The sequence below is a fragment of the Mustelus asterias genome, unplaced genomic scaffold, assembly GCF_964213995.1.
Source record: "Mustelus asterias unplaced genomic scaffold, sMusAst1.hap1.1 HAP1_SCAFFOLD_335, whole genome shotgun sequence".
Lineage (NCBI taxonomy): Eukaryota > Metazoa > Chordata > Chondrichthyes > Carcharhiniformes > Triakidae > Mustelus > Mustelus asterias.
Genome location: NW_027590297.1, coordinates 251,851 through 265,622, shown reverse-complemented (window position 1 = coordinate 265,622; position 13,772 = coordinate 251,851). Strand labels below are relative to the sequence as shown.

Genomic DNA, 13,772 nt, shown 5'->3' with positions numbered 1-13,772 from the left:
GCTAGGGTGTAGAGAAAGATCAACTTAATGCAAGGTAGGTCCATTCAAAAGTCTGACAGTAGCAGGGAAGAAGCTGTTCTTGAGTCGGTTGGTACGTGACCTCAGACTTTTGTATCTTTTTCCCGATGGAAGAGAGAATGTCCTGGGTGCGTGGGGTCCTTAATTATGCTGGCTGTTTTGCCGAGGCAGCGGGAAGTGTAGACAGAGTCAATGGATGGGAGGCTGGTTTGCGTGATGGATTGGGCTACATTCACGACCCTTTGTAGTTTCTTGCGATCTTAGGCAGAGCAGGAGCCCATACCAAGCTAAGTGCCCCCCCCCCTCCACATCTCCCATCCCATTCCAGGCCCCTCATCCCCCAACCCATCCTACACCCCCAACCCAACTTTGCTTTATCCCCTGTCCTCATCCGACCCATTCAACCCCCCATCCCACCACCCAGTCCACTGCTGTCTCGGCCCTGATCTGTTGTCTCGGGTGAGAAATGGGCAGCTCCTGACCAAGGTAACTGAGAAGGAGTGGATTGGCATTCCAACCATGTTTCGTGCTCCTCTGAAGCTCAGGCCTGAATTGTTTCCTAATGAAAGGTCAGGCCTCAATTTATACTATGCGACACGGTGGCACAGTGGTTAGCACTGCTGTCTCACAGTGCCAGGGACCTGGGTTCGATTCCAGGCTTGGGTCACTGTCATAGAATCCCTACAGTGCAGAAGGAGGCCATTCGGCCCATCGCGTCTGCATCAACCACAATCCCACCCAGGCCCTATCCCCATAACCCCATGCATTTATCCTAGCCAGTCCCCCTAACACTAAGGGGCAATTTAGCATGGCCAATCCACCTAACCTGCACATCTTTGGACTGTGGGAGGAAACCGGAGCACCTGGAGGAAACCCACGCAGACATGGGGAGAATGTGCAAACTCCACATAGATAGTGGCCCAAGCCAGGAATCGAACCCGGGTCCCTGGCGTTGTGAGGCAGCAGTGCTAACCACTGTGCCGCCCCTGTCTGTGTGGAGTTTGCACGTTTACCCCGTGTCTGCGTGGGTTTTCTCCGGGTGCTCCGGTTTCCTCCCACAGTGCGAAAGATGTGCTGGTTAGGGTGCTTTGGCCGTGCTAAATTCTCCCTCAGTGTACCCGAATAGGCGCCGGAGTATGGCGACTCGGGGATTTTCACAGTAACTTCATTGCAGTGTTATTATAAGCCTCCTTGTGGCTAATAAACAAACTTTAAACTTATGCCTCCTTGTCAATGACTTCCCAACCAGCAGAAATGGGTTTCTCTCTGCACATCCTGCCTGTTCCCCGTAGTGACGTGAAAGCTACGGGCAAATCATGCCATGACCCTCAGAACTCCAGGGTACTATATCGAAGATTAAATTCAAGGTTTTCACAAGGAAAGTCTTACTTTCTTCTGGAGAGCGCAGTGAAAAATGAAGATGAACATTCCCTGGAAGGCGTTGAATGTGGTGAAGAGGTAGGCCATCACCATAGACTCCTCGTTGATAAACATTAAGCCAAACGCCCAGGTGAGACCCAGCAGGAACAGGAGAGCGATGGCACCCAGAGCCCAGGACCTTAAAGACAGCACAAAGAAGCATCAGTTAGTCTCTGCTCAACGAATAATGAGAGGCTTTTCATAAGCGGGGATGGAAAGGAGATCTCGTAACGTTGCAGTGACTCCAAGAGAAAGCTGGCTATAATTTCACCAAACCAAGGTACTCGCCTGTAAAACGTTATCATTTTATTAGATTATTATTTTATTACATTACACGGTGGCACAGTGGTTAGCACTGCTGCCTCACAGCGCCAGGGACCTGGGTTCGATTCCCGGCTTGGATCACTGGCTGTGTGGAGTCTGCAAGTTCTCCCCGTGTCTGTGTGGGTCTCCTCCAGTTTCCTCCTCCAAAAGACGTGCTGGTTAGGTGCTAAATTCTCCCTCAGTGTACCCGAACAGGCACCGAAGTGTGGCGACTAGGGGATTTTCACAGTCACTTCATTGCAGTGTTAATGTAAGCCGACTTGTGACTAATAAATAAATTAGTTTGCTGAACCCGGAAAGGGCTGGAAGACTAACGCCTTTGCAAACACTACTCAAAATTGATTTGAGTACATAAAGCTGTAACAATACAACAACGGATTCCAAACCAAGCATGTAGATGGAAGGGTCAGCTAGTTATATTCCCGATTATCATCCTCCTTGGCTGTACCAAGGTAGTTTGGATGCTGCCTGATTGCCACCCCTTCCACAAACATACACTCCCTCCACCACCAACGCACAGTGGCAGCCGTGTGTACCATCTACAAGATGCACCACAGCAACTCAACAAGGCTTCTGAGGCAGCACCTGCCAAACACTTAACCACTACCATCTAAAAGGACAAGGGCAGCAGATACCTGGGAACACCAGCACCTGGCAGTTCCACTCCAAGCCACTCACCATCCTGACTTGGAAACATATCGGCCGTTCCTTCACTGTCGCTGGGTCAAAATCCTAGAACTCCATCCCTAACAGCACTTTGGGTGTACCAACACGACAGGAACTGCAGCAGTTAAAGAAGGCAACTCACCGCCACCTTCTCAAGGGGTAATTAGAGACTGGTAGTAAATGCTGGCCTAGCCAGCGATGCCCACATCCCAGAAATAAAACAAAACGCACTCAATACATTTCTGGAGGCTAAAGAAAGGCTTGTGAGTGAAGATGGATTCTGTGAACCTGGTGAAGCAGTTACATATGAAATAATAGCTGGATGAGGGAGTGAGGGGGGCGATGGCCTAGTGGTATTATTGCTGGATTATTAAACCAGAAACTCAGCAAATGTTCTGGGGACCCGGGTTCAAATCCCACCACGGCCGATGGTGGAATTTGAATTCAATAAAAAAAAATCTGGAATTAAGAATCTACTGATGACCCATCGTCAATTGTCGGAAAAACCCACCTGGTTCACTCATGTCCCTCAGGGAAGGAAATCTGCCGTCCTTACCCGGTCTGGCCTACATGTGACTCCACAGCAATGTGGTTGACTCTCAACTGCCCACCAAGGGCAACTAGGGATGGGCAATAAATGCTGGCCCAGCCAGCGACACCCATGTCCCACAAGTGAATAAAACAGATCTCTCCGGGGAGCAGGGCTTAAATGTTGTTGCCCTGGGCTTGAGAGGGCACTCACGTTCTTCCTTGGAGAATCGGATACTCACCCCAGGAAAGGTCCGAATGGCACCACAGATTGTGCTCCAGATAGGTCCCCCTCTAAACTTATCTGGACGTGTAGGCCGGACTATATTTGTTGAGTTACTCCTTGCTGGACAGCAGGCAGAGCGGGATACTGTGTTGACTCGTGTGATATTGTAAACTGAGTGAAAGCGAGTTGACAGATCCCCTCAATTCACGTCCCCCTTCCTTCCGTCGGGATTGAGCGAGGGCTCAGTGGGGTAACACCCCAGCCCCTAAATCAGCAGCTTTGTGGGTTTGAGTCCCACTCTTGAGGAACTCCCGACACGGCTCTGGGGCAGTGCCACACTTTCGGAGCGGCTGTCTTTCAGATGAGGCATTCAACTCAGCTGGAGGTAAGCGATGCCGACAATGCTTCATCAACGAGCAGCTCGGGGAAACTCCCCCTCGGTGTTCCGGGCAAGAAACGTCCCTCAAGCACCCCGACTAAAACAGATGACCTGGTCATTTTCGGATTGCTGTTTGTGGGAGCTTTCTGTGCACCAATTGGCTGCCGTGTTTTCAACATTGCAACAGTGACCACATTTCACAAAACACTTCATTGGCTATGGAGGGGTAGCACGATCCGTCAAAGAGACACAATAAGAAAGCCCATCACTGCCAACTTCAGAAGGGCAACTTGGAATTGGTTGGATTGGGCGGCACGGTGGCACAGTGGTTAACACTACTGCCTCACAGCGCCAGGGACCCGGGTTCAATTCCAGGCTTGGGTCACTGTGCGGAGTCTGCACGTGTCTGCGTGGGTTTCCTCCGGGTGCTCCGGTTTCCTCCCACAGTCCAAAAGACCTGCTGGTGCATCGGCCATGCTAAATTCTTGTATCTGAACAGGCGCCGGAGTGTGGCGACTAGGGGATTTTCACAGTAACTTCATTGCAGTGTTAATGTAAGCCAACTTGTGACACTAATAAATAAACTTTACTTAAGTACTCCAGGACGTGCTGAAGTCATGAAAGATACTCTGGAATTATATCTCTGTACTTATTTTGTTTTAAGTTTGGTGTTTAGAGTGTAGAGTTGCAAGAGTAATTAAACACAGCAGGGGTGACTCCGCATTAGAATTTGGGTAGGTATGCTTAACCTCACAGGTGGAATTTTCCCATCCCGCCCACCATGGGCATTGTAGCGGGCAGGGGTGGGGGGTAGGTGGGGAATGTCCATTGACCTCGGGTGGAAATTTCCGGTCTTGGGGTGGGCGCGGCGGGAAAATCACACCCTAAAAGGCTGTTGATGGTCTATCCCTACATGGGTAGACTACTCAAGGCCACAACACATCTGAACTTACATGACCACTCATACTGACCCATAGACCGGGTATGTATTGCACCATGGCTGGAGGAGGAATCTTTACTTAGTTATTTTAAATATATACACGGGGGCTGATTCCCAGCTTGGGTCACTGCCTGTGTGGAGTTTGCACATTCTTCCCGTGTCTATGTGGGTTTCCTCTGGGTGCTCCGGTTTCCTCCCACAGTCCAAAGATGTGCGGGTTAGGTTGATTGGCCACGCTAAATTGGCCCTTAGTGTCAGGGGGATTAGCGGGGTAAATGTGTGGGGTTATGGGGATAGGGCCTGGGCGGAATTGTGGGTGGTGCAGACTTGATGGGCCGAATGGCCTCCTTCTGCGCTGTAGGGATTCTACGATATATCCCATATTAGAACCCCATTTTAGAATCTGAACTGCGCCTCAAATCACTCTTTTCGATTCCAGGCATCAGAGAGTCGAAGAATCTTCAAGGAGCGAAAGATGGAACAGGGAAAAGGGAAGAGAGAGTGGATAGATAGGCAGCCAATCTCGTTCCTGGTACCCCAGAGATATTCCTGTTAGCTCATGCACCAACCCTACTGAACACACTGCCTCAAATCACTAACCATCGCCGTGTGGTGATTGGCGAACGTGTGACCCTGCTGCTGCTGGGCTGAAGGACAAGGATGTCAGGAAAATGGCCCCAGGCCCTCGTCAGCCATCTTGACGTTAGCGCCCACGGAAAGTGTTTAAGACTTCAATGAGACCCAATGAGGTTGGGATCTCAGAGTACAAGACTGAGGTCATCATTGCCTGCCCAATCAGGGAGCTCGTCCCCCAAGAGCCCAACCTCATGGGTCTCGGTGAAGTCATTACAGAAAGGTTATTACCCATCTGTTGACCTTTGACATTCTGTGTTCCAGGTTCACCCTGCCCGCAGCACAATCTGGAGCTGGAATAGGTGAATTTAGGAGTCTCACACTGCACAGGAGGCCATTTGGCCCATCATGCCTGTACCTGCTTTTTGAAAGAACTATCCAATTAGTCCTGCTGCCTGTGTCCTTTCCTTGGAGCCAATTAGTAAAGTAAAATAAAGTTTATTTATTAGTCACCAGTAAGGCTTACATTAACACTGCAATGAAGTTACTGTGAAAATCCCCTAGTCGCCACACTCCGGCGCCTGTTCAGGTGACACTGAGGGTGAATTTAGTGTGACCAATGCACCTAACCAGCACGTCTTTCAGACTATGGGAGGAAACCGGAGCACCCCTGCACAGACACGGGGAGAGCGTGCAAACTCCGCACAGACAGTGACCCAAGCCGGGAATTGAACCCGGGTCCCTGGCGCTGTGAGGCAGCAGTGCTAACCACTGTGCCACCCACGTTTAATCCAATTGAGGCGGTGGCACAGTGGTATTGTCACTAGACTAGTGACCCAGGAGACCAGCGTTCAAATCCCACCATGGCAGATGGTAAAATTTGAATCAACAAGTCATGTTTCTTTAGAAGGAACTCTTCAAAAATGCAGATACAAAACTTACTCCAACTTATAAATCAAAGAAAGGGTTTAATAAAGAGACAGGTGATTCACTTTGGAAGGAGTAACAGGAATACAGAGTACTGGGCTAATGGTAAGATACTTGGTAGTGTGGATGAACAGAGGGATCTCGGTGTCCATATGCATAGATCCCTGAAAGTTGTCACCCAGGTTGATAGGGTTGTTAAGAAGGCGTACGGTGTGTTAGCTTTTATTGGTAGAGGGATTGAGTTTCGGAGCCAGGAGGTCATGCTGCAACTGTACAAAACTCTGGTGCGGCCGCACTTGGAGTATTGCGTACAGTTCTGGTCGCCGCATTATAAGAAAGATGTAGAAGTGTTGGAAAGGGTGCAGAGGAGATTTACCAGGATGTTGCCTGGTATGGTGGGAAAATCATATGAGGAAAGGCTGAGGGACTTGAGGTTGTTTTTGTTAGAGAGAAGAAGGTTAAGAGGTGACTTAATAGAGGCATACAAGATGATCAGAGGATTAGATAAGATGGATAGTGAGAGCCTTTTTCCTCGGATGGTGATGGCTAACACGAGGGGACATAGCTTTAAATTGAGGGGTGAGAGATATAGGACAGATGTTAGAGGTAGGTTCTTTACTCAGAGAGTAGTAAGGGCGTGGAATGCCCTGCCTGCAGCAGTGGTGGACTCGTCAACATTAAGAGCATTCAAATGGTCATTGGATAAACATATGGATGATATTGGAATAGTGTAGATTTGAGGGGCTTTAGATTGGTTTCACTGGTCGGCGCAACATTGAGGGCCGAAGGGCCTGTACTGCACTGTTATGTTCTATCATTACTTCAAACTTGAATCCTGGGCCACTCCAAGCTCTCTATAATTCTACATGATTTCTTATTTATAGTTAATCAGCTGGTCAGCTGACTATTCACTCTGTAATTGGCTCCATGGTTTATTGGGTCAGCTGACCTTTACACCTTGTTCCCATTGGTCACATTCCATCCAATACAAAGTTGTCAGCAATTATACTCTAACAAGTCAGGAATTAAAAGTCAATCCCCCTACCCCCGCCTTCATCACTTCCCGTCTCACTGAGGCGGTGGAGTAATGGTGTTGTTGCTAGATTAATATTCCAGAGACCCAGGGTGATGATCTGGGGGACCCAGGTTTGAATCCCACTCAGGGTGGATGGTGGAATTTGAATTCAATAAAACTCGGGAATTAAAAGTCTAACAAAGACCAGGAAATCATTGTCAATTGTAAAATCCCATCTGGTTCACTGTTGCCCTTTAGAGAAGGAAATCTGCCGTCCTTACCTGGTCTGGCCTACATGTGACTCTAGAGCCACAGCAATGTGGTTGGCACTTAAATGCCCTTGGGGATGGATAATAAATGCTGGCCCAGCCTGCGATGCCCATGAACTAAAAAAAAATCACTTTTGAAAGTTCCTATTGATTCTCCCTCCAATCCCCTTCCAGTTCCTCCTCCTTATTTCCTTTGCTGATTACATTAAATCAGTGCCCTCTAGTGACTGATCTTCAAGTCAATTGAAAGAGGTTTCCCTATGGTGGCACAGTGGTTAGCAACACTGCCCCACAGCGCCAGGGACCCGGGTTCGATTCCCGGCTTGGGTCACTGTCTGTGTGGAGTTTGCACATTGTCTGCGTGGGTTTCCTCCGGGTGCTCCGGTTTCCTCCCCCACTCCTCTACAGATGTGTAGGTTAGCCACGGTAAATATGTGGGGTTACAGGGATAAGGTGGAAGGGTGGGCCTCGGTAAATAGCTCTTCCAGAGAGTTGGTGCAGACTCAATGGGGTGAATTCTCCCGTTCCACCCGCCCCGGGAATCGGAGCGGGCGAGGGGGTGAACCATGGAAAGGTCCACTGAACTTGGGCGGGATTTTCCGGTTTTGAGGCAAGTGAGGTCGGAAGTTCCTGCCCGGTGGGCTGAATGGCCCCTTCTGCACTGTCGGGATTCAATGATTTATTCTATCAAGACTTTATAATTTTGAACACCTCCATTCAATGTCCTCTTAACTTTTGCCTCTCAAAGGAGAACAATTGCCGTTTTCATAGAACCGCTTCAGTGCAGAAGGAGGCCATTCGGCCCATCGAGTCTGCACCGACAACAATCCCACCCAGGCCCTATCCCATTCACCCCACATATTTACCCCGCTAATCCCTCTAACCTACGCATCCCGGGACACTAAGGGGCAATTTAGCATGGCCGATCAACTTAACCAGCAGGGGAGGAAACCAGAGCTCCCGGAGGAAACCCATGCAGACACGGGGAGAACATGCAGACTCTACACAGACAGTGACCCGATTATGGGAATCGAACCCGGGTCCCAGGAGCTGTAAGGCAGCAGTGCTAACCATTGTGCCAACATGCCGCTTTGCTACTAGCCTCTCCATGTAACAGAAGTCTCTCATCTCTGGTGTCAGATAGGTTCTCTACACCCTCACCAAAGGCCTTGACATCCTTCCTAAAGTGTGGTGCCCAGAATTGGGCCACAATGTCCCAATTCCTTGTGCTGTCTGATTCCCATGGTCCACAGTGGCTCACACACTCAGACCCTGCGAGGCAGCGCTGCGATGGTTAAGACCATACAGAGATAAGGAGCGGGAAAGGGCTGCACTAGGGTTGACTTTGTAAAACTAGAGCTTACTTGAGAAATGGTTTGTTGTCCTCATATCTACAGAAGCAAAGAGAAGAGGTTCCATTAGAATACGCAGCAGTGGTCGGAGATCACATCAACACTTTCATAATGGCTCTGTGTAACCCAAGTCCCAGCAAGTCAGCATCCCAAAACCAACATCTGGCCAGCTGTGTGGCAGATGTTTCTGCCTGATGTAGCAGTTTGCAGGGCAGATGAAACGCCCTGTGCCGTTGTACTAGCAAAGGCACTCGCAATCTTAGCATAGGAGGGCATTATGGGGAGGCGATGGCCTAGTGGTATTATCGCTAGACTATTAATCCAGAAACTCAGCTAATGTTCTGGGGGACCTGGGTTCGAATCCCGCCATGGCAGATGGTGGAATTGAATAGAATCAAAAATATCTGGAATTAAGAATCTACTGATGACCATGAAACCATTGTCGATTGTTGTAAAAACCCATCTGGTTCACTAATATCCCTTTAGGGAAGGAAATCTACCGTCCTTACCCGGTCTGGCCTACATGTGACTCCAGAGCCACAGCAATGTGGTTGACTCTCAACTGTCCTCCAAGGGCAACGAGGGATGGGCAATAAATGCTGGAGCCAGTGACACCCATGTCCCACTAATGAATAAATCATATCCAGTCCCGGGGAAAAACTCAGACTCACCGCGGCCACTACAACAGTGCAACACATATCTGATAGCACGGGCTGCACCAATGCTGGAATCAAAAGAAATTGCAGGCCATTCGGCCCAACTGCTCCATGCTGGAGCTCATGGCTCCACCCAAGCCAAACCCCAACCTTCTTCCTCTCACCCTTCCTTTCCTTTCTCCCTCAAGCTTCCCCTCAAACATAGCTACGCTATTCACCTCAGGCACGGTGGCGCAGTGGTTAGCTCTGCTGCCTCACAGCGCCACGGACCCGGGTTCGATTCCCGGCCTTGGGTCACTGTCTGTGCGGATTCTGCGTGTTGAATGTGTAGGTTTCCTCCAGGTGCTCCGGTTTCCTCCCACAGTCCGAAAGACGTGCTGGTTAGGGAGCATTGGCCGTGCTAAATTCTCCCTCAGTGTACCCCGAACAGGCGCCGGAGTGTGGTGACTGGGGGATTTTCACAGTAACTTCATTGCAGTGTTAATGTAAGCCTACTTGTGATACTCGTAATTAAACTAAACAGTACTCCTTACGGTAACAACATTCTGAGCTCTCTGCGGGTGCAGTTGTTTCTCCTGCATTCCATATACGTTTCTCTTATGGTTATGGTCCTAGTTGGGTTGGCTCCTGCAAATGGAACCCTCCCCTCGATGTGTGGCTTGACAAACATTTTTTCCGGCCCTCCATCAGGTCACCCTGCACTGCTCCTGATTTGACCTCCCCTCCCCCTCAGCACATTCCCCAAGGAAGAGGAAGGCCTGGCAAATTTGCAGCATCTGGGATGACCATTCCAGAAATACAGGGTTATAAAAACAAAGCCCCTTGGTGGGTGGGTCTTCATAGTCTCTGAATCATTGAGTGATGGAGCACAGAAGGAGGCCATTCACGGTGGCACGGTAGCACAGTGGGTTAGCACTGCTGCCTCACAGCGCCAGGGACCCGGGTTCAATTCCTGCCTTGGGTCACTGTCTGTGTGGAGTCTGCACGTTCTCCCCGTGTCTGCGTGGGTTTCCTCCGGGTGCTCCGGTTTCCTCCCACAGTCTGAAAGACGTGCTGGTTAGGGTGCATTGGCTGTGCTAAATTCTCCCTCAGTGTACCCGAACAGGCGCCGGAGTGTGGCGACTAGGGGATTTTCACAGTAACTTCATTGCAGTGTTAATGTAAGCCGACACTAATAAATAAACTTTCATCCTGTAGTTTCTGTTTTAGCTTTTTGAAAGCCTTATCCAGTTAGACTCATTGCCATCGTCTTTCCCTTTTTGAATGTGTGAAAGAGGGGTGAGAGAGTGTGTGTGAGAGAGATTGTGTGTGTGAGAGAGTGTGTGTGTGAGGGGCGAGTGTGTGTGTGAGAGATTGTGTGAGAGTGTGCGTGTGTGAGAGAGGGGAGTGTGTGTGTGAAAGAGGGGAGTGTGTATGTGAGAGTGTGTGTGTGTGTGTGTGAAAGATGGGAGAGAGTGTGTGTGTGAGAGAGTGTATGTGAGAGAGTGTGTGTGAGATAGGGGAGAGAGTGTGTGTGAGAGATCGTGTGAGAGTGTGCGTGTGTGAGAGATAGTGTGAGAGAGTGTGTGTGTGAGAGAGGAGTGAGATTGTGTGTGTGAGAGAGTGTGTGAGAGAGTGTCTGTGAGAGAGAGGGGAGAGTATGTGTGTGTGAGAGGGATTGTGTGTGTGAGGGGAGAGATTGTGTGTGTGTGAGAGTGTGTGTGAGAGAGCGTGTGTGTGAGAGAGTGTGTGTGTGTGAGAGAGAGCGTGTGTGTGAGAGAGGGGAGAGAGTGTGTATGTGAGAGATTGTGTGTGTGAGAGAGTGTGTGTCTGAGAAAGGGGAGAGTGTGTGTGAGAGAGATTGTGTGTGTGTGTGAGGGGAGAGAGTGTGTGTGTGAGGGGAGAGAGTGTGTGTGTGAGAGATTGTATGTGTGAGAGTGTGTGTGTGAGAGAGGGGAGTGTGTGTGTGAAAGAGGGGAGAGAGTGTGTGTGTGAGAGAATGTGTGTGAGAGAGTGTGTGTGAGATAGGGGAGAGAGTGTGTGTGTGGGAGAGGGGAGAGTGTGTGTGAGAGAAGGGAGAGTGTGAGTGTTTACAGAAGATGGGGGAGTGTGTCTGTGCACGAGAGGAGGAAGGTGTGAGTGCACATGTGTGACAGAGAGGGCAGGGTGTGAGTGTGTGCGAGAAAGGGGATAACAGTGTGGGGGGGGGAACGGTGTGTGTGTGAGAGAGGGGATAACAGTGTGAGGCGGGGTGGGGAACGGTGTGTGTGTGAGAGAGGGGATAACAGTGTGAGGGGGGGGGAACGGTGTGAGGGGGGGGAGGACAGTGTGTGTGTGGGTGTGTTTGGTTCAGATTGTCATTCACCCTCACAACAAGCTCACTCTCACCCACCCTGACAGGGGGTTAGCAAGTGAGTAACCTGAGGCTGAGTGAGCCGGACACATACTCACTCACCCTCTCACATTTTAATCGCCTTCTTTACTAATAACTGGTTTTTAAATTTTTCAATTTATTGCTCTGAGGTTGTTTTGTTTCACCCAGAAAATCGATTTGTTTCATAATCAGGACAAGACTCGAAACATTGGCTCGATTCTCTCCTCACAGACACTGTCAGACCTGCTGAGATTTTCCAGCATTTTCTGTTTTTGTTTCAGATTCCAGCATCCGCAGTATTTTGCTTTTATCCTGGTGTAGAGGGAGCTTTACTTTGTATCTAACACTATGCTGTACTTGTCCTGGGAGTGTTTGATGGGGGACAGTGTAGAGGGAGCTTTACTCTGTATCTAACACTATGCTGTACTTGTCCTGGGAGTGTTTGATGGGGACAGTGTAGAGGGAGCTTTACGCTGTATCTAACCCTGTGCTGTACCTGTCCTGGGAGTGTTTGATGGGGGACAGTGTAGAAGGAGCTTTACTCTGTATCGAACCCCGTGCTGTACCTGTCCTGGGAGTGTTTGATGGAGGACAGTGTAGAGGGAGCTTTACTCTGTATCGAACCCCGTGCTGTACCTGTCCTGGGAGTGTTTGATGGGGGACAGTGTAGAGGGAGCTTTACTCTGTATCTAACCCTGTGCTGCACCTGTCCTGGGAGTGTTTGATGGGGACAGTGTAGAGGGAGCTTTACTCTGTATCGAACCCCGTGCTGTACCTGTCCTGGGAGTGTTTGATGGGGGACAGTGTAGAGGGAGCTTTACTCTGTATCTAACCCTGTGCTGTACCTGTCCTGGGAGTGTTTGATGGGGACAGTGTAGAGGGAGCTTTACTCTGTATCTAACCCCGTGCTGTACCTGTCCTGGGAGTGTTTGATGGGGACAGTGTAGAGGGAGCTTTACTCTGTATCTAACCCTGTGCAGTACCTGTCCTGGGAGTGTTTGATGGGGGACAGTGTAGAGGGAGCTTAACTCTGTATCTAACCCCATGCTGTACCTGTCCTGGGAGTGTTTGATGGGGACAGTGTAGAGGGAGCTTTACTCTGTATCTAACCCCGTGCTGTACCTGTCCTGGGAGTGTTTGATGGAGGACAGTGTAGAGGGAGCTTTACTCTGTATCGAACCCCGTGCTGTACCTGTCCTGGGAGTGTTTGATGGGGACAGTGTAGAGGGAGCTTTACTCTGTATCGAACCCCGTGCTGTACCTGTCCTGGGAGTGTTTGATAGGGACAGTGTAGAGGGAGCTTTACTCTGTATCTAACCCTGTGCTGTATCTGTCCTGGGAGTGTTTGATGAAACCTAAATCATGTTCAACTGGTGGGATTGATGATTGGACAATCGATGTACAAAGAGGAGTGTACGATGGCATTGTCTGAGGTGCTGGTTGACTCGGTGGTTCAATGATTCATTATCCTTCAAACAGAAAATGCTGGAAAAACTCAGCAGCTCTGACAGGATCTGTGGAGAAACAGAGTTAGCATTTCGAATTCGTGTGATTCTTCCTTAGAGCTCAGAAACATTGAAATGTTATCTCCATTTCTCTCTCTCCGCGGACACTGCCAGACCTGCTGGGTTGATCCAGCATTTCCTGCTTTTATTTCAGATTTTCAGCATCCGCCAGTATTTATTGTGGAAATGGGTCTGTGCGACTGAAGCCTTTGCTGAACAGGCACTCAAAACAGATCCCTGCACCCTGGGTTTGGCCCAGGACTTGCTCTGAATGTGAGGCCTGGGAAAGGCCACAGGAAACCCAGCTAACAGTGACCCTGGGAAGCTAACACCTCCACCCACTTCCCAAACCCATCTGGAACCTCGCCAGTGGGTGCAGATTGTCAAATGTTGGGCAGTGACTAGGCCTGGGCATCACTGGCTCACAAGTCCTGGCATCACTGGGCTGTGGTCTTGGGCATCAATTGGTCACATGTCCGGGTGTGAGTGCATCCCATATCCCAGTGCCATCCCAGAATTCCCCAGTACTGGCAGAGCAGCATCACTGTATGCTTCAAGAAGGCGGCTCTCACCAAGGGCAACTGGGGGAAGAGCAATCAATGCCAGCCTTGCCAATGATGAA

At 49.8% G+C, this 13,772-nt stretch overlaps 1 protein-coding gene across 1 annotated transcript in view; it reads right to left on the bottom strand.

The window, feature by feature from the left end:
- Positions 1 to 13,772, bottom strand: part of LOC144486426 (adhesion G protein-coupled receptor L1-like) — a gene marked incomplete at its 5' end in the record, with an annotated part of 221,516 nt that overhangs the window by 24,027 nt on the left and 183,717 nt on the right. The window contains 2 exons of the mRNA XM_078204462.1: positions 1,408 to 1,576; positions 8,649 to 8,675. Coding sequence (XP_078060588.1) covers positions 1,408 to 1,576; positions 8,649 to 8,675 — 196 coding nt within the window. The remainder of the gene's footprint in view (positions 1 to 1,407; positions 1,577 to 8,648; positions 8,676 to 13,772) is intronic.